Below are 22,524 nucleotides of genomic sequence, written 5' to 3'. Positions count from 1 at the left end.
AAATAAACTTTTGATCTTACATATATGATACTTTTGAGTGCGCAAACAGAAATAAAACGTAATGTAAAAGCGTTAATAATGTAAAAGCGTAATGTTTAAGTGCTAAATATGCTTGAACAACTTTTGTGTTCTTAATAAGGATACAATTGTATTTATTGATAAGGATACACTTATTGTTAGTCAAAAAACGACGATATTCATATTTAGAGAATGAAGAGATTAATTTTTTGAACGTATAGTTTAGCTAGAAATTTTGTTATTATAAGATAGTCGTAATATATTAAGATATTTAAATAAAGATATTAGTACGTCAGATATAGTACGTTGTAATGTATTCAAATGAATATTAAGTACTGTGCATACTCTATACTTCAAATATATATAATCACATAGTTTCAATTTTTTTTTTACATTGCTTTAAAGATTTTTTAATCTGTAATTTGCTATCGACACGTTGGATTTTTCTTCTATATATAAATAATATAATATAATTAAAATATTTAAATTTAAATCTTCCGGTAGTCAATGACATAAGAAATAAAAAAAGATAATAGTATAGCCATTATTATATAATAATATTATAGTAAATAATATTATTTAGCACTAGATATAGCACATCAATATTTAAATTACTTTTAAATTATGAGCTTTACTAGATAAGGTCGGCATCAAAAGGGTTAGAGTCATTTAAAGGTTAAGAGATAAACGGGTTAAAAGATATTTCTTTCGAAGACGAAGTGTGTTTCACGAATGCTCGTACTTGAATGAAGTTTTAAAACTGAAAAGGAGGAAATGCGCCTGCGTAGCTTTTCTAGATATAGTTCAGTTTTTCATGGGAAAGACACATGCGTCGAATTACTTTAAATAACAAATCGATCACATAAATTATGTTATAAAGAATGGTATGCATCTTACTCAGAATTTTGCTGAATCGAACGTGTTCCGATCTCACGGTGGACTTGCTCAACTGTGCATTACAGTCAATTACGGAATTTACGTTGAAATTTACGTAAAAGAAAAACGATATAGAATAATTTAACCGATTAGTGAAAAAAGGAGGGGATGAGCACACCGTCGGTCGTCGACGTCTTCGCAGTAATGTTTCGGAGCGCATAGGGAGATGATCCGTCTGGAAGTTCAGTATTTCGGTCTCAATAAAATCCTATTGCTAGCTATCGGTTTGTGGCCTCATCAACAATCCAAACTCACTCGATTTCAGTTCATTTTCCTCTCCAGTATTCTGACAACGAGTATTATATTTCAGGTAAGAGAACAATATATTGTACTCATTGTACTCATAATATCAATTGATCTCAACGCATTACAAATCCAAGTGTGTTATTTTTACACGCATAAAAATAACACGTCTAGAAATAACATTTGATTGAAGTTTTTCTTACATGTTTTTTTATGTGTTAAATTACGTTATTTAACATGTTTAATCGTATTAAATTAAAAGTTAATGCACTCAATCGTGTTAAAATGACGTGATTTAAAACAAGAAATGTATAAGAAGAGAAGATTTGCAGCGCAATTGATTTCAATCTATACTGTTCAGTCCAACTTTTTATATTAAATACATTGTAATTGCTTAGAGTACATACTTAGAGTTATATTTATAAATAAAATTAAATAAAATTGTTCATTGTGTGCAGCTAACGTCACTTATAACTTTAAGATGTACTCTTGATCTCGTTACCAAGGTTGTGTCTTCCGCATCTTTCTTTACTGTTTACTTGATACACTACAATTCGTTCTGTATTAACATCAAAACCGTAAGTTGCGAATATATGGCATAGCCGTAAAATGAAGCTTTACAACCAAATAAATATTTATATGCAAAATATATTTTGATGTATACAAAGACAATATAAGAATATGTTGCTGAAATAATAGGTAAAAAACTTACTGATGGAACTTCAACATATATATGACGAATTAAAGGATGAAAGAGAAATTGCGATCATAAAAAAATATGGCTACAATGCGAAACGTTACACAGCTGTACTTACGGGTAAAGCAATATTTTTTTATGCGATTACGTTTTCTATACATCTACATTGTTAAAATATTAGTGGAAGAAAATGAGTTTTAATATTACAAAGTTATGCTTGTTCTCATAACTTCTTTGCATATTTAAATTATACATATGTGTAGTTTAAAAAGTTTGTAAAAAGTATTTATTATACGTATTTAAAACAATTAGTAGTAAATGTCTATAAGACAAATAAAATGTGTAAATAGCTATTAAATACATAGCTACCAATTGTGCCGTAGAAATTGATTATAGTCATGGTAAAAGATGTGTTATATTTTAAAATACATGTTTATGATACATGACACACATAAAACAATTTTGAAAAACCAAATAGCAAAAATTTAAATAACAATTACGCTTTTTAGCAGCTGCGGTTTGCGGAATATCTTTTACTATTATCGTTCAATGTTTGGTGAATATGTTTGACGTTGCTTTATCAGTAAATATATCTCAACCACGTCGAATGCAATTCGTAACGGAATATTTTGTCGATCAAGAAAAATATTTTTTTTTAATCCTATTACATACAAACGTAGCATTTTGCATTGGATCGGCTGCAACAATAGCAACAGGAACAATGCTTCTTGGATATCTTCAGCTTATTTTTGGAATGTTCAAAATTTCTAGGTATGAAATGAATATATAAAATAGCCACAAACATTCGAGTTATGAATAGAACTATTGCTATTGGACGAAGGTATAGATAAAGTTTACCTTTCAAAAAAATGTCCTATTAAAAAATTGTATAATTATTTATAGTTATCGTATCGAACGTGCAGTGAAGATCAATATTTCACAAGATATTAGCCTAAAAAATAGAATTTCCAAATCCGGAAACTTAATGTGCGCTGTAGATATTCATCGGGAAGCAATGAGGTTAGATATACGCATTCATACATAGATATATGCACATAATATATGCACTAATATTTTTATGTTTTTAAAGATTATCCAAATATTTAGTAACTAGATTTGAAACAATGTTCTTGAGTTTAACGGTGATCTTTATCATTTCCTTATGTTTCAATTTTCTTCGGGTAAGTTTTGGATTTTATTTTCAAATCTATTTTTGAACAAACGATAATTCTAATTCTTGTTAAAGAAATAAAACTATAGTAAAATGAGGATTGCTAAAACGTAGATAATTAATTGCAATCTTGTATTTTGTAGATTTTTCAGGTTGTATCCTCGAAAGAAGCTATTGAGGAAGCTTTCTTCCCTATTAGTTTTGTATTTATTAATATATTTTATTTGTTTATATGCAACTTTTGTGGACAGAATATCATAGATCACAATAATCACGTATTCATTACTGCGTAAGAGACTTTTTTGCGAGATATCGATAGTTTACTTTGTGGATGTCTGTGTTAAAAGTAAAGTAGTACTATTACTATGACTATCAAATGAGTCATAAATTAGTCATAAAAATCTTCCCGTCTTTCTTTCAAATCAATGATTCTGACCCTATAATTTCGTAGGTACAGCGTTCAATGGTATGTAGCTCCCTTGCATATTCAAAGAATGATACTCTTTTTGTTGCTAAAAGGCGCCAAAGATTTTACTATAATTGTCGGTGGAATATTGGTTTCATCCATCCAATGCTTTGCTACGGTAATAAGATACAATAAGATACCTTTAATTGTTTAAATATATGTATTCAAATATAGTATATTATAAACGAATAGAACAAAAAAGGTTGACTTTGGTTCCAGTTGGTAAAGGCTTCAGTATCTTACTTTACTGTCATGTTATCTATGGTATGACGTATGACTAAATCAGATATAAACAGGGAGAAATAAATTTTAAGAAGCAGTATCTCACACACATGTAGAAAGTTTTAGTATTAAAAAAGACGCAAAGAAATAAAATGCTTTGATCCAACATACATATTTAATTTATCGACATTGAACATTGCATATGATAATACTTGATATATAAAAATACATTATAATTATTTTATGTGTCTTTTTCAAGTTTGGTTTTTATTTTCCGTGCGTGATATCTATACCAACACGCATGAGTTGAACAGTACTTCGAAATAAATAATTCATTGTTTTCATAATAAGTCTATAACTAAAGATAATTTTAATTTTTATTATTAAATAACATACATGCTAAAAACTTTAAAAAATATAAAGAACTAAACGTATGTCTAACGAGGAATAATTAATATGATTATTTGATAGCTGACTTGTCCGTACATAATATCGGCTAACACATAAATCACATAATTATTAACTTGTAACATAAAAGTATAATAACAAGAACGTCATCTAATTGCTATCTTTTAAAATGACACAAGTTTTATTTAATAAGACGGATGCTGAAATAGTCAAGTTCGAGGTCAAGTTGATGAATGCTTTTTTCAAAGACCAAACGTAGCATCTTACGAATGTGTGCACGCGAGAATGATGTAGAGACATAAAAAAGGAGGGACTACGGCGAATACGCGTGACTTTTGATTACTCATAAAAGCTTTCCTTCTTATTATGGAAAAAAACATATAATAATTCTTTTTGAAATCAAATAATATTCTGGATATAATAACAATAATAGATGTGGAACCTGATTTGTTGCAAAACAAATCAATATATATGTACTAAGTTATTTGATGACAAAATTTTTATCTAAAGTTAGCGATTCCCTATGTTCAATGCCGTAAGTACAACGTTCAGTGGTATACACGGAGAAAATTTTATAGTAAATATTACTATGGTGTCGCACTAGCTCGCAGCTAGTGCGACACCATAGTAATATTTACTATAAAATTTTCTCCGTGTAGAATTCCTTTATACTTATACAAAAAATGATACTATTTCTGCAAAGAGGAATCGTAGTATTTTGTTTAAATATCGGTAGACTACTGAGCTACTTCACACGCATTCATGGAGTGTATCGCTATACGGTAAGAGAATATAAAATATTTCAGTAGTGCATGTTACAATAACAGAGTATGTTTACAGCTAGTGAAATTCTCCCAGTATCTTATTTTAGGTACTGCCACATATTCTACACGGCGATAAAAAAACATAACAAACATGAATTTATTAATATCGTGTTGGAAATATATTTAATAAAAAAACAACGGTATTTATGTTTAAAACAATTACGTTTAATGTTTGAAAAAAATTATAAAAAATGTTTAAAACAATTTATTTTTTGAGTCTATAGGGTAATTTAATACTGTTAAAATAAAAAATTAAAATTAGTCAAATCAAGATTAGCATTTCAGATTTTTCCAACGCATCTAAATCGTAATGATCGTTGAGTTTATGGCTCTATATGTATATCCATATACATATACACAACGTATAATTGAAAATTTTACATTACCTTTATTTTTTCCCATGCACAATTCGTTATTTTGTTAAATTAAGTGTGTTCCGATCTCATAATGGATTTGCACGACCGTATTGTAAGGTCAATTAAAGAATTTACGTCGAAATATACACAAAAAAAAACATTATTATTCTATAACTAGCTATTATTAGCTATAACTATAAATAACTGATATAATCAATATTTGCTAAAAATGAATTAATCAATTTGAAGTTTACTTTATTTGAAGAGTGTCGCGTATTTACCTAATCTGATCAATTTTAAATTATAAGCTTTACCATGTAGGTCCGGCATCAATAGGATTACAGACCGCGATTGTTCCTTTGGCAGAGGAGCTACACAAGTGTATCTTACGAATGCGTACGTGAGAATAAAGTAGAGTTGACTTTCGATTTCTCATAGAAACCTTTCTTTTTAATAGAAAAAAAATAATACAATGAATTTCCTCGGATGTCAGGTTGATAGCTTTATTTCAGCCATAGTTCAAAGAAATGATTCTAAATTGTATTTAATGATATAACGATCTGTTGGCCCATTATATAATTTATGATATTTGCACTACAATTTACACTAGAAGAGAAAACGTTTAGTCGATCGATGGAGAAAAGAGGGGATAAACGTACGTTATAGACTTCTTAACAATTATTCACGTTCCGGACCTCACGAAGATATGATCCTTAAAGAAGATCAGTATTTTAGCGTAAATAGAATTCTACTGCTCATTATCGGCTTATGGCCCTACCAACAATCCAACTTTGCCAGATTTCAACACATTTTCATCTCTATTATATTCACAACGTATATTATATTTCAGGTAAGAAAATATCATAATATTGAAAATCATGATAATTACACCATTATGTATAAGTTATTATACGGCAAGTTTTTTTTACTATATTTTTATTTGTCTCACTCTGTGTTATGCAATGATATTTGTATCAAATATATTGTGGTAAACGTTGACAAAAGGGGACTCAGTTCCTACGACCTTGATCTTGAAATATATTATTATAGAGGTAACCCTTTTGAGTAACCTTCAGAAGATTTTAGTCGTCGCTCGTTTTTTATTAAGAAGTTAATAACAAAATATAACTGAGAAATATGTATAACAGTTTATGTCAGTACTAAGGAAAGTAATTTGCTGATATGTGTGTATAAACAGTACACATGTGGGGCTTCGATCCACTCCCTTCAACACGGAAAGGTGGGGGTGGACCTTGGTTCACGTGGAAAGTTGAAAATCCAAATCGTACAATCACTGTAAAAAAATTCTGTAAAATTACAACTATTATAGTGAGTAATTTTGAGACCCACTATAATAGTTGTAATTTTACAAAATTACAGTACGGAAGGAAAAAGTAATTTTGTATTACAATTACACAAATTAAGAATGTGTGGAAATTTACACCTATTATAGTGGGTCTCAAATTACTCACTATAATAGTTGTAAATTTTCCAAAAATTTTTTACAGTGATGATAGACCTCGTTTCGTCTGTAAGCAAGGGTGGGGTAGGGTGGATCTCGTTTTGCGTGGATGGTTCTCTGGACAGGATTGTACAGTTTGGGTTTTCAACTTTCCACGCTAACTGACGTCCGCCCCCACCCCTGCTACAGAAGGAGGATCGAAGCCCTTCCTACGCTTACATGTGTCAACAATACTTCAACAATATATCAACAAATTACTTCCCTTAGCACTGACACAAACTGTTATATTTTTTAAACTTTTTTGTTAATAATTTTTTTATAAACAATTTTTTAATAAACAACGAACGACAACTAAAACCTTATGAAGGTTACTCAGGAAAGTGACTTCTATAATATATGTCAAAGCCAAGGTTGTAAGACCTCTTTTTGTTAATCTTTACTTATATTGTAACTATTATTTATCCAAGATGTAAAAAGAAAATTAATAAAATTGATTACTAACAGTTGACAGCATTTTTAACATTAAGATGTACTTTCGAAGTCTTAATGAATGTTTTGTCTTGCATGATTTACATGACTATTCCTATAATAGAATATAACACGTTCTGTTTTAACATCGAAGGTGTAAGTTAATCGCTTATGAAATATTCGTTAAACGAGATAGCTTTTCCTGATTAGTTAATTTTTAAGATATCAAAATATTTGCTTTGATGTATGCAAGAGTTGTTGGAATGACAGGTGAAGGATTTATTGATACAGCTTCAGCACATCCATAACAAACTAACAAATAAAAATGAAATCGCTATCATGAAAAAATATGTGTGCACTGCGAAACATTATACGGTTGGACTTACAAGTAAGACAACTTTTATTGGCTTTGGATATAATCAAAGTTATAATATAATATGTAAGCTATGAAGGAAAAAAAATAAATTTTGACAGATTATAATAACTCAGTGTTGACGTATATATACACATACATACACACACACACATACGTGCGTGCGCGCGAGCACAATGTGCATGGGAGTAAGCGTGCTTACGTATGTGCGTGCATGTGTGTCTGTCTATATTATATCTAAGTATATATGATTCTGTTATAACATTTGTCACGTACGTGTGTTTGCGATAAATAGCAAATGTGTTTATAAATAAAATTCAAAAGGAAACTAGCTATTAGTTAAATTTACTAGTAAAAATAGCGTTTATAAATAAAATCCAAAAGAGAACTAACTATTAGTATACGTAAGATAATTTTTTAAATGTCATGCACTAGTAATTTAAGCAAATAATATATTTTTTTCAACATTCTTTAGCACTTGGAGTTAACTGCCTATTTTGTACCGTTGTAGTACAATTTTCATTAAATATGACTGATGTCGATCTATCGACGAATAAATCTCGACCATATCAATTTCTATTTACGATGGAGTATTTCATCGATCGAGAAAAGTATTTTTATTTGATTCTGTTCCACATGAACGCAGCTATTTGCATTGCAGCGATTGTAGCAACAGCAATTGGTACAATGGGAATTGCATATATTTATCATATCTGTGGAATGTTTAGAATCGCTAGGTACGAATACATACAGAAATGACCTTAATAATATGAAATGTAATTAGAAGTTTATATCTTTGAGTAACATATTAAAATAAATGTAACAATAAGTAAATAACAATTTTTTAACTGAAAAATTGCGTCATTTAATAAATTACTACGTAATATAATTACCATCTAAATGTTTACAGTTATCGTATCGAGAATGCAATAAATATCGACATTCTACAAACTACGCTGAAAAATAAGATTTTGATGATTGAAGGCATAATTTGTGCCGTCGACATTCACCGGCAAGCTATGAAGTCTGTATCTGCGATGACAATATTCATGCAATATTCATAATAATATTAATTTTGTTTTTGAAGATTAAACAGGCACTTTATATCAACATTAGAGATAATGCTGTTTTACATATTAGCATGTGGTGTGTTTTCTTTGAGCTTAAACTTGTTTCAAGTAAGTTGCCTATAACATGTAATATGAAGCCACTCCGAAATTTATTAGTGATATTGTATAGTAAATAACAAAAATCGACAAGGTAGACATGCCATAATCGAGTTTGTTAAAAAGTGGCTGATTTTTGCCCTCAAGACGGCATGTAAAATTTGCATGGTTTCTTATATTTTTTTGGAATCACGTAGTGACATTTGCTGTCAAAGTGTGGGGAAAATGGGAAAACTTCAAAAATGGGCTATTTATGACCTTCAATTTTTCAGTTTTTTTTAGTTTCTTACTTTACTTCTTGATTGTAGAATCACGTGGTGAAATTTATTTGCCGTTAAAATGAGTAACAACCTTAAAAATTGCAATGAAATATATTTTTTAGATGACAGAAAGACATTGTTATTTTCATATAATATATATTGACATACAAGAAAAAAGAAAAAAACTGAGAGCTAAATAAAACATTAGAATATTATAATGTTTTTTTTTGGCTTTAATACATTTTCGAAGCCGCTTCAGAAGAAAATGAAGAAAATTTATTGTCGTTGAGGGACATATATTGTATATTAGAGTTTATTAATTCCTATAAAATTTGTTTTTTTATTTTTTCAGGTAGCATCATCTGAATATAATATCTGGAAACTGTTACTGCCATATGGATTTGCGTTACTGGCGACCTTACATATGTTTTTAGCTAATCTAATGGGACAGATTATAATTGACCACAATAATCACGTATTCATTACTGCGTAAGAAATATTCATATGATAGACAACGTATAGAGATTCATTCTTCAGTAACAGCAAATGTAGAAGTTGTCTTGATGCAGAAAAAATTAGCTTCTAACGCGTGCAGTAAACTAATACAAAAATTTTTATTTCAAGTTAGAATGTCATGTTCACTCAGATAGCATAAAAACTAAAAGATGACGAAAAGATGTGCATGTCTTTTTATAGTTGTCTTTTCGGCTAGACGAAAAGATGTCTAAAATATGTCTAAAACTTGACGCTTTTTTAAATGTGTATGCGCAAGAATTCCCGTAATGTATGTCATGACCAAGAGGTCTTTTATAACTTTTAACGGCAGTATTGTTATTGTTACGTTGTCGCTGCACGTCTTTTGTACCATACATTAGGTTAATATTTCATGTGTCGTACGACAAGCTTTGTCAAGCGTACCGATTGGCTGTAAGATGGAGGATTTCTAGAAACTCGAGACCTTCGATCTTTCTGCAGCTAATTAATATGCTTAACTTGTCATACAACATATGACGAATATCAGCTCTATTGTGCAATGTATATAAAAGTAACTTATTGAAATGAAATACTTTTTCGTTGCAATAAAATATTTTTTGAAATTATAATCTTAAGTTTTATTAACATAAACTTTTCATTTATATAAACCAAATTTATATAAAACATAAAAAAACAAAAACATGTCCACAATATGATTTTAAAAGATAGCTAAAAGATGTCTAATATCGGATGTCTTTTAGTTATTTTATAAGTTTTGGCTATAAGACAACATTTAATGCTTGGGATATAAGTCATCTTTAATCATCTTTTAGTTGACTTTCAGCTCCAACGAAAAGATATCTATGCCGAAAATTTGTCATCTTTTAGTCATCTTTTAGACATCTTTGTGTTCTCTGGGTCATTTTTGTAGGTACAATGTCCAGTGGTATAAAACTCCTTTACATATACAGAGAATGATATTATTCTTGTTGCAAAGAAGAACTAAGGAATTTAAAATAAGAATCGGTAAACTGTTTGTGGCATCAATGGAGTGTTTCGCTACGGTAATATAATGTATAATTTATCGACGGTATTACATTACACCCGGATTGAATAAAAGAGAATGTATATAATTACAGCTAGTAAAGGCGTCAATATCTTATTTCACTGTCATACATTCTACACGGTTATGAAACATATACGAATTTAGTAACACGATAGTGAGAACATAGTTAAATAGACGAATGTATTTATGCTTAGAAAATAAATAGATACATTTTTGAACATGTAACGTAGATAAATATTTCTCTGCTAAAAAAGGAGAACATATTAAAGTATTAGTCCTCCAAGTTTTCCCAGTACATCGAAATCGTACTATATAAACCAGTTCCTATATAAACAGTATGTGCTTAAATTTTCCTTTGCATTTATGTAAGATTTCCGTGACGCGATTTGTTAATAACTCTTTATATATTTATAAATGTTAGTTTATTGCTCGACTAACTGGCACTAAGTACAAAGACTGCACAACGTTTCGGCCCACGGTTAGAGCCCTTTTCAAGTGCGATCTAAAATTCATAAAACAACAATATGCAATACAAAATATAAAATATAATAAGCGGACTAAAATTAATGATAGTTGTGTTTTTTATATATTATTCTTAATTGATTTATTTGTTAATATTCACATAAATATTTAAGGGTTCAATTTGTTAAGGGGGAATACCCAATTAGAAGCGCGAAAAAAGGCAATTTTTGTGAATTTTTTTAAGGAAACCTATATGAATTATGGTATTGATATTTTTTCTACATGAAAGTACACACTTTTAAGAATATGTTAAATTTTTTTTATTAAAAAATATTCAATATTGGCGGAGTATTTATGGGTTCTGTCGACTGCCGCAAAAAAAAGGTCCTCCGCGGTTACCACTCCCATTTCATTTGTAATTATCAGAATCAAAAAAACCAAAAAGATTATTAAAATTGACACTATAATTTAGTCTTTGTCATAGGGGTTTTTGAAAATATCGATTTTTGACAAAATGGCGGGCGTTTGAATTTAAGGGTTTGATTTTTAGGGAAAAATTCGGGTTTATTTTGCCGATAAAAAAAAACTAAGTCACTTAAAAAAAAATCCTACGACAAAGACTAGATAATTATGTATAGAATAACCTCTATGAATTTCAAATTGATCGGTTCAGTGGTTGCCGAGATATTTTGGTCACCGATTTTTAACATGGTTTTGAGAAAAACGCGTTTGAAAATTGAACAATGAATAAATCGCGAAAATTTTTCAACTTACATAGAATTATCGATTCCAGGTCCATAATATAAGTCCTCCACTTTGCTTGGAATGCAAAAATTGAACAATCAATTTTTTCGAACTTTTTAATTGGTGATTCCCTCTTAATAAATTTTTTTCAATTTTGAAGACCAAATCCTTAGCAAAAAATTGTGTCTTGACGATAATCGAACCAAATCATGGTTGTATTGTCTTGACAATTATAATGGCCAATAGAGTCGATTAATATTTTTATTTGTTCATAAATTTTTTGTTAATAAATAACATATATGTTTCAAAAATACTTATATAAAATTAAAAGAAAATAATTCTTTTTACTAGTAGTAAATATGTTATAATTATAGACAACTAGATAGCGAACACATTAATATTAAATATTTGTTACAATTATTATTTATTAATCGCGCCACAAAGGGAAAGAGCGATTATTTTCCCTTTTCGCGGAAATGTCTTCACGACTTTCAATGTGGCCTGCGAAATAATTCACCAACCAATATTACCTTCCGTCGAGATTCGTCTATTCAGCCGGATTTTCAGCTATCGGTGAATTAATAATGGTGCGTGGCTTGAAAATTTATAGTGTTGTATATATAATCGAAAGTTTGTGATCGACTCTCATCTTCTTGCCTTGATGTATAGGTGACTTACATCCTGTTCGATATACTATTACAAGTGAACATGTATTATATATATATCATGTCTCAGATATATTATTTATACATGTAGATCGAATTAGTTGAACATTATTATCGTTGTAATTATAATACAGCCTGTTCGATACATTAATACTACAAGAAAACATGTATTATATCGTATCTCAGATACATTTATTTAAAGGATGAAAACGAAATTGCTATTGTAGAAAAATATATAATTATGCCGCCAAGTGTTACACGAATGCGCTAACAGGTAGTTAAGGCAATGTTAATATAACATACACAAACCTCACTTATTATTTTTATAATACCTAAGAAAATGCATTAAAATTGTGAAACTTTAATTTGTTATATGACATTAATTTATATCTTCTAAATTAATTCCCCACTTTTTTGCGAAGAATTACTCAGAAGAACCTCCCCTACAACATATTTAAGCGATAAAATCGATGAGGTGTAACCTTTTATAAAAAATTCTACTTATAATTGTTTTATTCTACTGTATAAACAATTTTAATTTTCAATATTTTAACCCTTCGTAGTCACACTGGGTCAATTTGACCCGCGCTCATTAGATAGAGACCGTAAATCATGTATTCGTTCACGATTTTTTTTTAACATGTTGCCATTTGATTTCTCACAAAACCGCAGTTGTTTTATATTCTAGAATGTTCAAGGTTCAATGTTCCAGAATTATTTGAACCCGATCGGACCGATACCATTAAAATGGCAACCATTCAAAATCGAGACTGGGTCAATACGATCCAGTATGACTAGAATGATATTCTAGAGAAGTGTGACTACGAAGGGTTAAAACTAATTTATTACATGTACAGCGAAATGATAGTTAGGACATACGCGTATATACTATGTCTGACACTAAAGTTCGCGATCTCGTCACGGTACAATTGTTATGTACCTTGCTGATTATTATTGTGGTAATAATCAGACAGATCTTCAAAGCTCCCTTGGGAAGATACTCACCGATGCCTTGTTGACCCTTCAAAGTAATTTTGGAACTATGTTGTGAAATGGCCTTCAGAGTTGCAGTTGTTTTACACTTAATATCATTAATGTCATAAAAAAGTACTTATTTCCTCTCAATGTTTTCTTTACTTTTAGGATTAAAAAAAGTCACGCGCGGTCAGATTTTTTTTTCAATATTCTAAATACGCATTTTAATTTATTTACCTAATCTAATCACTTTTTAAATTATATCAATTTTAAATTATAAGCTTTATCATGTAGATCCGGCATCAATAAGATTACTGACGGCGATTGTTCCTTTGGCAGAGGAGCACAAGTGTATCTTACGAATGCGTACGTGAGAATGAAGTAGAATTATTGGAAAAGAGGGAATGCGCTTGCGTGACTTTCAATTTCTCATAAAAGCCTTTCTTTTTGATGGAAAAAATAATGCAATGAATTTTCTCGGATATCAGGTGGATAGCTTTATTTTAGATAATAGTTCGAAGAAATGATTCTAAATTATATATAAGTGTATCTAATGATATAACGATCTGTTGGCTTATTATATAATTTACGATATTTGTACTACAATTTACACTAGAAGAGAAAAGAATGTCTAGTCGATTGATGGAGAAAAGAAGGGATAAACGTACGTTATGGATTTTTTCACAATCACTCGCGTTCCGGACTTCGTGACGATATGATCCGCAAAGAAGATCAGTATTTTAGCGTAAATAGAATTCTGCTGCTCACTATCGGCTTATGGCCCTACCAACAATCCAACTTCACCAGATTTCAACATATTTTTATCTCTGCTATATTCACAACGTTTATTACATTTCAGGTAAGAAAATATCATAATATTGCAAATCATAATAACTAAATCGCACACTATGTATAAGTTATCAAATGGCAAGTTTTTACTACATTTTATTTGTCTCATTCTGTGTTATGCAATGATATTTGTATTAAATATATGGTGGTAAACATTGACAAAAAGGGAACCAGCTCTTATTACCTTGACCCTGATATATATCACTCTTATGAATAACCTTCGGAAGGTTTACGCCTTCTTTATCTTTATCGCTCGTTTTTTATTAAAAAGTTGTTAACATATACATGGTGTGTCTGGAAAGTAATGAGAATAATTTTTTTACGCTCTCCAGGCGGGCTGCGTGAGGAAATTGGGGATCGATATAGTTGAGAGGGAATCTCAGATATACAGTCGGACTCTCTTCAGTTGAGCCCGAGCTTTTCAAACAGTCGGTACGTTACGGAAGTGCACTCTTGTTTTTCACTCTTGTCGCGGACGACGCTGTCTTCAACATTTCTAACGTTTCTGAGAAGCAATTTTTCCAAGTTCCACGCAAAATTTAATTGCGTAACGCTGCTTGACGCTCCGTTGCATTTTCGTCTGCGAAAGAGCGAAAAACAAGGGTGCACTTCTGTAACATGTTCGAAAGGTTCGAAAGGACCGTTCGGGCTCAACTGACGAGGGTCCGACTATATACCTGAGATTCCCCGTCAACTACCTCGACCTCCACTTTTCTCCCACAGCCCTTTTAGGGAACGTAAAGAAATCATTCTCATTACTTCCCGGACACGCCATGTATAAGTGAAAAATATAATAGTTTATGTCAATATTAAGGGAAGTAATTTACTGATATGTGTGTATACCGAGGTATAAACAGTACACATGTAGGGCTTCGCTTTTCTCCCTGCAACAGAGGTGAATGGGGTGGATTACTGTTCGCGTGGAAGGTTGAAAACCCAAACCGTACAATGATAGACATCGTTTCGCCCTGTAAGCAGGGGTGAGGTGGGATAGGATGGACTTCGCTTTGCGTGGACGGTTCTCTGGACAGCATTGTAACAACTTTCCATACAAACCAAAGTCCACCCTCACCCACCCCTGCTGCAGGGGAGGGGCAAAGCCTCTTCACTGTCTATATGTGTACTTTGATACACACATATCAACAAATTACATCCCTTCGCACTGACACAAACCGTTATATTTCTTAAACTGTTTTATTAATAATTTTTTCATAAACAACGAGCGACGGTTAAAATCTTCTGAAGGTTACTCAGGAAAGTGACCTTTATAATATATGTCAAGGTCAAGGTTACAGGCCTTTGGGTCCTTTTTCTCTCGTCAATGTTTACCTACATATTATAACTATTATTTATCAAAGATATGAAGAAAATTAATAAAATTGATTATTAACAGTTGACAGCATTTTTAACACTAAGATGTACTTCGGAACTCTTTATGAAGGTTTTGTCTTACTTGTGTCACTTCACTAGTCCTGTAATAAAATATAACGTTTTCTATTTTAACATCGAAGGTGTAAGTTAATCGCTTATGAAATATTTGTTAAACGAGATAACTTTTTTGACTAGTTAATTTTTAAGATATTAAAATATTTGCTTTGATGGATGCAAAAGTTGTTGGAATTACAGGTGAAGGATTTATTAATACAGCTTCAGCACATTCATAACAAGCTAAAAAATAAAAATGAAATCGCTATCATGAAAAAATATGACTGCACTGCAAAACATTATGCGGTTGCACTTACAAGTAAGACAACTTTTATTGTCGACTTTGGATGTAATCATATTTATAATATAATATGTAAGCTATGAAGTAAAAAGAAACGATTTTGACAGATAATATTTTAATGCTGACTACACACACACACACACACACACACACACACACACACACACACACACACACACACACACACACACACACACACACACACACACACACACACGCACGCACGCACGCACGCACGCGCGCGCGCGCAGCACGCACGCACGGACGCACACGCACGCGCGCGCGCGTGCGAGCGCATGTGTGCATGAGAGTAAGCATGCTTGCGTCGTGCGTGCATGCGTACGTCCGTCCATGCGTGCGTGCATGCGGATTTATGTATGTATGATTCTATTATAGGTAGCATTTGTTACGTATGCGTGCGATGTGTTTGCGTTAAATAGCAAATGTGTTTTATAAATAAAATTCAAAAGAGAACTGGTTATTTTAGTAGATATACGTAATATAATTTTTTAAATGTTGTGCATAATAAATTGAATAATATATTCTTTCCAACATTCTGTAGTACTTGGAGTTTGCGGCATGTTTGCTCTCGTTATAGTGCAATTTTCGTTAAATATGGCTGATGTTGATCTATCGACGAATGACTCTCGATCATATCAATTTCTGTTTACGATGGAGTATTTCATCGATCCAGAAAAGTATTTTTATTTTATTCTGTTGCATATCAACGCAGCTATGTGCATTGCAGTGATTGTAGAAATAGCCGTTGGTTCAATGATGATTGCATATATTCATCATATCTGTGGAATGTTTAGAATTGCTAGGTACAATTACATGACTTTAATAATATGGAATGTAATTCTCTAGAAGTATATATCTCTAAATAACATATTAAAATCAGTGTAACAGTGTTTTTAATAAAAAAATTGCGTTATTCAATACTAGGTAATATAATTACGATGTAAATATTTGCAGTTATCGTATCGAGAATGCAATAAATATCAACATTCTACAAACTATTACACTGAAAAATAAAATTTTGATGATTGAGAGCATAATTTGTGCCGTCGACATTCACCGGCAAGCTATGAAGTCTGTATCTGCGATGATAATATTCATTCAATATTCATAATAATATTGTTTTGTTTTTGAAGATTGAACAGGCACTTTGTATCAACATTAGAGATAATGCTATTTTGTTTAATAATATGTTGTGTGATTACTTTGAGCCTAAACTTGTTTCAAGTAAGTTGCCTATACCGTGTAATTGTAATAATGTATAAAAGCTACTCCAAAATTATTAGTAATATTTAGTGAATGACAAAAATCGACAAGGTAGATATGCCATAATTATAATTATGGCATGTATAAAGGAGTATGTTAAAATGTAGCTATAATTTTTGCTTTCAAGACGGCATGTAAAATTTGCATGTTTTCTTATATTTTTTTGGCCGTAGAATCACGTAGTGACATCTGTTTGCTGTCAAAGTGTGTGGCAAATTAAAAAAATGGGCTATTTATATTTATGCTTTCCTATTTTTCATTGTTTTCTTGTTTCTTAGAGTTTTTTGATTGTAGAGTCGCGTGGTGGAATTCAATTGCCGTTAAAATGTAACAACCTTAAAAATTGCAATCAAATATGATATTATTTAGGTGTGTCATTTGGTGACAGAGAGACATTGTTGTTTTCACATAATATATATCAATATAAAAAAAAGACAATAAAAAATGGGGGTTAGAAGCTGTATAAAACGTTAGAACATTAATAACAAAATTAAATTTTCTTTGTTTTTGCTCTCTTGTGTAATTCTGTTATTAATGTTTCAATGTTTTATGTTCTGTTTAAGACAGTTAGTCCGTAAATCGCAATTCATAAGAAAAATTTGAAAATTTTACTATGTATGTTAATAAATGTGTATCTACACGTCTGTACAAATTAGAAGTAACTGACTGTCTCGAACGCAAGATAATTGCTATTAAAAATTGCATTTTTTCTATGTATTGCATGCACAAAGCATACGAAAATCTCGTATTTTGAATTTTAATAAATAATTAGAACGAATCTTAAGAAAGTGATAAAAAACGGATACACCTAATAGTAGAAGGATTTTTTAGGAATACTAGTGAAAAAAAACCGAAATTATTGACCGTTTAGATTTAGAATTACAATAATAAATAGATCTCAATTTTTGCGATTATTTGACGTAAAGAAGCGACTGGAGGAGAAAAATAAAAGAATATTCTTTTGTTTTGTGTGTGAGGGATAGAACTATCCAAAAGTTTTCAGCCTGTAACCGCGAATATTCAGATGTTTTCACGTCAATTTATAGAGTATAAAATTTTGGATTGTATTGTCACGGACTAACTACCTTAAAGTGTATATGTTTAATTTGTATACAGATTTATAGTTCTCCTTAATGTTTTCGAAAAAATTCCGGGAACTTTTGTGTCATTCTGTACATATGACGAATGCAATTTTTTGAATACTAAATAACGTGAGAAAAAAGTAATAAATAGAATATGCACTCTATCGTAGAAAACCACAGAAATGTTGCAAGTACAATATTATAATTATGCAAGTTCGTAAAATTTTTATTGACAAACTTAATGAGCTCTAATGCTCATAGATGTAATCGTGAAACAACTTTTACAACTATGTTAAAGTAGAACATGTTCTCATTGGTATTCGTGTACAATCAGTGTTTCAGAGCAATATCTCTTATCTATATGAATCACATGTAATCTTTGCGCTAAGAATGAAGAAAACTTATTGTGTAGTTGATGGACATCTATTGTATATTAGAGTTTACTAATTCCGATAAAATTAATTTTTTTTATTTTTTCAGATAGCATCATTTGTAGGTAATATGGAGAAAGTTTTAATGCCATTTTTATGTTCGTTAGTAGCGATCTTACATATGTTTTTATCTAATCTAATGGGACAAATTGTAATTGACTACAATAATCACATATTCACTACTGCGTAAGAAATATTTATATGATAGAGAACATATACAGATTCTTTTTTCAGTGGTCGTAACAGCAAATGTAGATTTTGACTTGATGTAGAAGGAACTAGTTTTTAGCAATAAACTAAAAAAAAATTTTTTGTTTTAAGTTAAAAAATAAAGTTTATTTTTTCAGGTACAATGTTCAGTGGTATAAAACTCCTTTACATATACAGAGAATGATATTATTCTTGTTGCAAAGAGAAACTAAGGAATTTAAAATAAATTTTGGTAGACTATTTGATGGATCAATGATGAGTTTCGCTACGGTAATATAATGTATAATTTATCGACAGTATTATATTACACATAGAGACTGAATAAAAGAGAATGCTTATAATTACAGCTACTAAAGGCCTCATTATCTTATTTCACTGTTATACATTCTACACGGTCATGAAACATATACGAATTTAGTAACGCGATCGTATAACATAGTTAATAGATGAATGTATTTACGCTCAAAGAATAAATAGATATATCTTTGAACATGTAGCGTAGATAAATATTTATCTGCTAAAAGAGGAGATAAAATGAAATAGTATTAGTACTTCAAGTTTTCTCAATCAAAATTGGTCATTGTACTAGCTTACAGTTCCCATACAGACAGTGTATGCTTAAATATTTTCCTTTGCATTTACGTAAGATTTCCGTCACACAATCTGTTACTAATTCATTACATGTTATTCTTAATTGATTTATTTGTTAATAACATTCACATAAATGTTTGAGTGTACCGTTTTGTTAATAAATAACATATATTAATAAAATATATGTTTAGAAAATAAAAAAATTAAAAAAAAAAGAATTCTTTTTACCAGTAACAAATGTTATAATTGTAGACAACTAGATAGTTTTAACACTTTAATATTAAATATTTATTAAAAATATTAATCGTGCCATAAAAGGAAAGGGCGTTGTTTCCACTTTTCGCGGAAATGTAGAAAAATATAATTGTGTCGCTAAGCATTACACGATTGTGGTAAGGCAATGTTTATTGATTTTTGTATGTAATCATATTTTCAAAGAAAAATCTATTTTAGCATATTATAGTATTGGGTTGGCCAATAAGTCCGTGCGGTTTTTTATAAGTAAAATTTATAAGTAAAAAACCGCACGCGCGGACTTATTGGCCAACCCTATATTTTTATGCATACTTATACCGTGCGTATAAGTACTAGAAGTTCCGGAATGGCCAATCATCTCAGAAAGTATTGGTTTATTGGAAAAATTTCAGAAAAAAGTTAGAGGATTCAAAGCGGACCAATAGATATTATATGTCTTATTATATGAGTTTATTAAAACACTTATCACATGTACGCATTTGCGATAAATGGTGTTTAATAATTGAATAAAGTAGAAAAATAGTTATTAATTTTATAGTAAAATTTTATTTTAATAGAATTAATTTATAATATGTGCATACGGCATACATAAGCCGATTTTATATACTAAGAATTTAAATTACATATTCTCTTTATTGGTTCTTAGAAGTTGGAATTTGCGCAATATTTACTGTTGTTACACTGAGAAAAAAATTTGTCAATCCCAAGAAATATTTAGTCCGATACGTTCAACTAAACATTTTAGTTAGTTAACTAAACATTAGTTGAATTAATTAATTCTTGATTAAAGAAACGAAATAAATTGTTGAAACAATTAATATTTAGTTAACTAACTAAAATGTTTAGTTGAACGTATCGAACTAAATATTTCTTGGAATTAACAATTTTTTTTCTCAGTGTATAGTTCAAATTTGGTCAAATATAATATAAGAAATACGCCTGCGTAGATTTCTTGCGAGGCTCAATTTTACGAGAAAAATACATTTGTCGAGTTGTCTTTAATTGTCGGTAATTCTATATCCGCAGTTTTTTTTGTTGAGATTGATTTAATTAAGGGCATTTTGATTTTCTGGCAAACTTTTACACAATCAACATTATAAATTATAGAATTTGCATTATTTCATTAAAATTATATCTGAAGGAATAAGATATAGAGTATTCAATCCATCAGTAAAAAGAAGAGTGGGACGTACCCTCATCGATGTCTTCAATCTTCGCAATAATACTTAGAAGCTCGCAATGATACATCTAGAAGCTCGATATTGTAGCAACCAATAGAAGTCTCAGTAGACTTTTATTTCTTAGTATATTGGTTTATGGTCCTATCTGCAATCTAAATTTATTCGATTTCAGTTTATTTTCCTCTCTGCTATTCTGTCAGCAGGTATATGTATTTCAAATAAAAAGGAATATAGTACGTTATTATAAATCAATTTCTGCATGACAATTTTTCACTGACAAATAATTTATTTTAATTTATATTACGCAATTTGATCTATTATTCTATATTATAAGACCTGCGAATCAGCGCGCGTTCGGGCGATTTGACCGGCGCGGCGCGGTGCGCAGCAACTGTAAACGCTGGGCTATCTTCTCACTATATAGACATATACAGTATATTATCTAGACCGAGCGTTTGCCTTAATTTGAAGAGTGAGAGTAGGATGCATGTAGAAAAGGACAAATGATGACGAACGTATCTCCTTCTCTCTCATACGTGCCTGCGTAATAAGATAAGCCACGTTTATTCAAAGCAGTGTGTGTTTATGTTGTACGCACACAGAGTTGGGACTATTTCCCATCTTCTCTCATTTGAAAGAGACGAGGAGATGTACCTTATATTCCCTCTCGTTCTACGTTGGTACCAAATGGTGGGAATTAACGCTCCGTCTGTGCTTGTAACCGAATCGCGCGAACGCACGCTGATTCGCAGGTTAATCAAGTTTTCATTATTTATTGCCATAATTGCAAAACGGTAAAGAATTTTTCTATTCGGTTAAACCCACTACCTACTCGGCGAATGTTGTATCTATTATCAGAGACCTTATACATATAAGTTGTCTGTATATTCCGGTATTTCGAAATCAGACATTTGCATTAGCTGTAATTTAAATACAAATAGTGTATAGGTATATCTTTATGTATTTTTCATTGCTTTCGAATAATAATTTTCTTACGCGCAATTTGTTATCCAACGCATTAAACATTATTTTTACATAATTTTTTTGTGCCTTTACACTTGAAAAGGTCCCAAACCAAGGGCTGAAACGTTGCGATTTTATACTAAATTGTGGTCAGTTAAGTCGATACAATTGAAATATTTTCGTTAAACATATTACCATTAAACAATAATATTGCTAATGAACGACATTATTATCTATAAATAACTGATATAATCAATATTTGCTAAAAAAATTAATTAGTTTAAGGTTTAAGAGATTGCGTATCTATTCTGACCATTTTTAAATTATAAGCTTTACCATGTAGATCCGGCATCAACAGGATTACTGACGGCGATTGTTCCTTTGGCAGAGGAGCTACACAAGTGTATCTTACGAATGCGTACGTGAGAATGAAGTAGAATTATTGGAAAAGAGGGAATGCGCTTGCGTGACTTTCAATTTCTCATTTAAGCCCTTT

At 30.6% G+C, this 22,524-nt stretch overlaps 4 protein-coding genes across 29 annotated transcripts in view; 3 read left to right on the top strand and 1 right to left on the bottom strand.

Moving 5' to 3' along the window:
* Nucleotides 1–22,524, bottom strand: part of LOC139815425 (non-structural maintenance of chromosomes element 3 homolog) — a 233,773-nt gene that overhangs the window by 41,183 nt on the left and 170,066 nt on the right. For 4 of the 13 annotated variants that reach the window (XM_071782371.1, XM_071782359.1, XM_071782354.1 and 1 more), the window contains exon 3: nucleotides 21,078–21,217. The exons of 7 other annotated variants lie outside the window; for them this stretch is intronic. The gene's annotated coding sequence lies outside the window, so the exon portion shown is untranslated. Of the gene's footprint in view, nucleotides 1–5,655; nucleotides 5,717–21,077; nucleotides 21,218–22,364; nucleotides 22,487–22,524 lie in introns of those variants that run through there. 2 more of the 13 variants (XM_071782409.1, XM_071782425.1) reach the window with 2 other exon arrangements.
* Nucleotides 712–3,919, top strand: LOC139815184 (uncharacterized). Of its 3 annotated transcripts, none has more exons than XM_071781900.1 (9): nucleotides 713–1,264; nucleotides 1,656–1,775; nucleotides 1,897–2,014; nucleotides 2,407–2,665; nucleotides 2,798–2,914; nucleotides 2,985–3,075; nucleotides 3,209–3,354; nucleotides 3,517–3,649; nucleotides 3,751–3,919. In XM_071781900.1, exons 1-9 carry the CDS (start codon nucleotides 1,121–1,123, stop codon nucleotides 3,799–3,801), a joined length of 1,179 nt encoding a protein of 392 aa, XP_071638001.1. In that variant the 5' UTR covers nucleotides 713–1,120; the 3' UTR covers nucleotides 3,802–3,919. The 3 variants fall into 3 exon arrangements, with proteins under 3 accessions (XP_071638010.1, XP_071638001.1, XP_071637991.1); XM_071781890.1 differs by having other exon boundaries at nucleotides 715–1,264; nucleotides 2,404–2,665; XM_071781909.1 differs by lacking the exon at nucleotides 1,656–1,775 and having other exon boundaries at nucleotides 712–1,264; nucleotides 2,404–2,665.
* On the top strand, nucleotides 5,862–22,481 carry LOC139815381 (uncharacterized). Of its 11 annotated transcripts, none has more exons than XR_011732725.1 (9): nucleotides 5,862–6,191; nucleotides 7,308–7,427; nucleotides 7,542–7,659; nucleotides 8,120–8,381; nucleotides 8,555–8,668; nucleotides 8,732–8,822; nucleotides 9,423–9,559; nucleotides 10,489–10,608; nucleotides 10,684–12,846. XR_011732725.1 is itself a non-coding variant. In XM_071782318.1 (9 exons), the coding sequence occupies exons 1-9, from the start codon at nucleotides 6,048–6,050 to the stop codon at nucleotides 22,393–22,395; spliced, it is 1,143 nt and encodes a 380-aa protein (XP_071638419.1). In that variant the 5' UTR covers nucleotides 5,862–6,047; the 3' UTR covers nucleotides 22,396–22,481. The 11 variants fall into 11 exon arrangements, 10 of the variants coding, with proteins under 10 accessions (XP_071638419.1, XP_071638429.1, XP_071638410.1 ...); XM_071782318.1 differs by lacking the exon at nucleotides 10,684–12,846 and adding an exon at nucleotides 22,372–22,481 and having other exon boundaries at nucleotides 10,476–10,608; XM_071782328.1 differs by having other exon boundaries at nucleotides 7,563–7,659; nucleotides 8,156–8,381; nucleotides 10,476–10,608.
* Nucleotides 13,621–19,797, top strand: LOC139815072 (uncharacterized). 2 transcript variants are annotated; one of them, XM_071781701.1, is made up of 9 exons: nucleotides 13,621–14,315; nucleotides 15,699–15,818; nucleotides 15,917–16,049; nucleotides 16,594–16,855; nucleotides 17,007–17,123; nucleotides 17,186–17,276; nucleotides 18,878–19,014; nucleotides 19,176–19,308; nucleotides 19,386–19,797. In XM_071781701.1, the coding sequence occupies exons 1-9, from the start codon at nucleotides 14,172–14,174 to the stop codon at nucleotides 19,437–19,439; spliced, it is 1,191 nt and encodes a 396-aa protein (XP_071637802.1). In that variant the 5' UTR covers nucleotides 13,621–14,171; the 3' UTR covers nucleotides 19,440–19,797. The 2 variants fall into 2 exon arrangements, with proteins under 2 accessions (XP_071637802.1, XP_071637811.1); XM_071781710.1 differs by having other exon boundaries at nucleotides 13,625–14,315; nucleotides 15,932–16,049.

Source organism: Temnothorax longispinosus, chromosome 1, assembly GCF_030848805.1.
Source record: "Temnothorax longispinosus isolate EJ_2023e chromosome 1, Tlon_JGU_v1, whole genome shotgun sequence".
Lineage (NCBI taxonomy): Eukaryota > Metazoa > Arthropoda > Insecta > Hymenoptera > Formicidae > Temnothorax > Temnothorax longispinosus.
This window is presented reverse-complemented; position numbering and strand designations above follow the sequence as displayed.

Coding starts and splice junctions, on each gene's coding strand:
- LOC139815381 (XM_071782300.1), top strand. CDS start 6,048: ATGATCCTTAAAGAAGATCAGTATTTTAGCGTAAATAGAATTCTACTG. Junction 7,660..8,119: donor TTATACGGTTGGACTTACAA/GTAAGACAACTT, acceptor AACATTCTTTAG/CACTTGGAGTTAACTGCCTA. Junction 9,560..10,475: donor AATCACGTATTCATTACTGC/GTAAGAAATATT, acceptor TCATTTTTGTAG/GTACAATGTCCAGTGGTATA.
- LOC139815072 (XM_071781701.1), top strand. CDS start 14,172: ATGATCCGCAAAGAAGATCAGTATTTTAGCGTAAATAGAATTCTGCTG. Junction 16,050..16,593: donor TTATGCGGTTGCACTTACAA/GTAAGACAACTT, acceptor AACATTCTGTAG/TACTTGGAGTTTGCGGCATG. Junction 16,856..17,006: donor GGAATGTTTAGAATTGCTAG/GTACAATTACAT, acceptor AAATATTTGCAG/TTATCGTATCGAGAATGCAA.
- LOC139815184 (XM_071781890.1), top strand. CDS start 1,121: ATGATCCGTCTGGAAGTTCAGTATTTCGGTCTCAATAAAATCCTATTG. Junction 1,776..1,896: donor TCTGTATTAACATCAAAACC/GTAAGTTGCGAA, acceptor CTGAAATAATAG/GTAAAAAACTTACTGATGGA. Junction 2,666..2,797: donor GGAATGTTCAAAATTTCTAG/GTATGAAATGAA, acceptor AATTATTTATAG/TTATCGTATCGAACGTGCAG.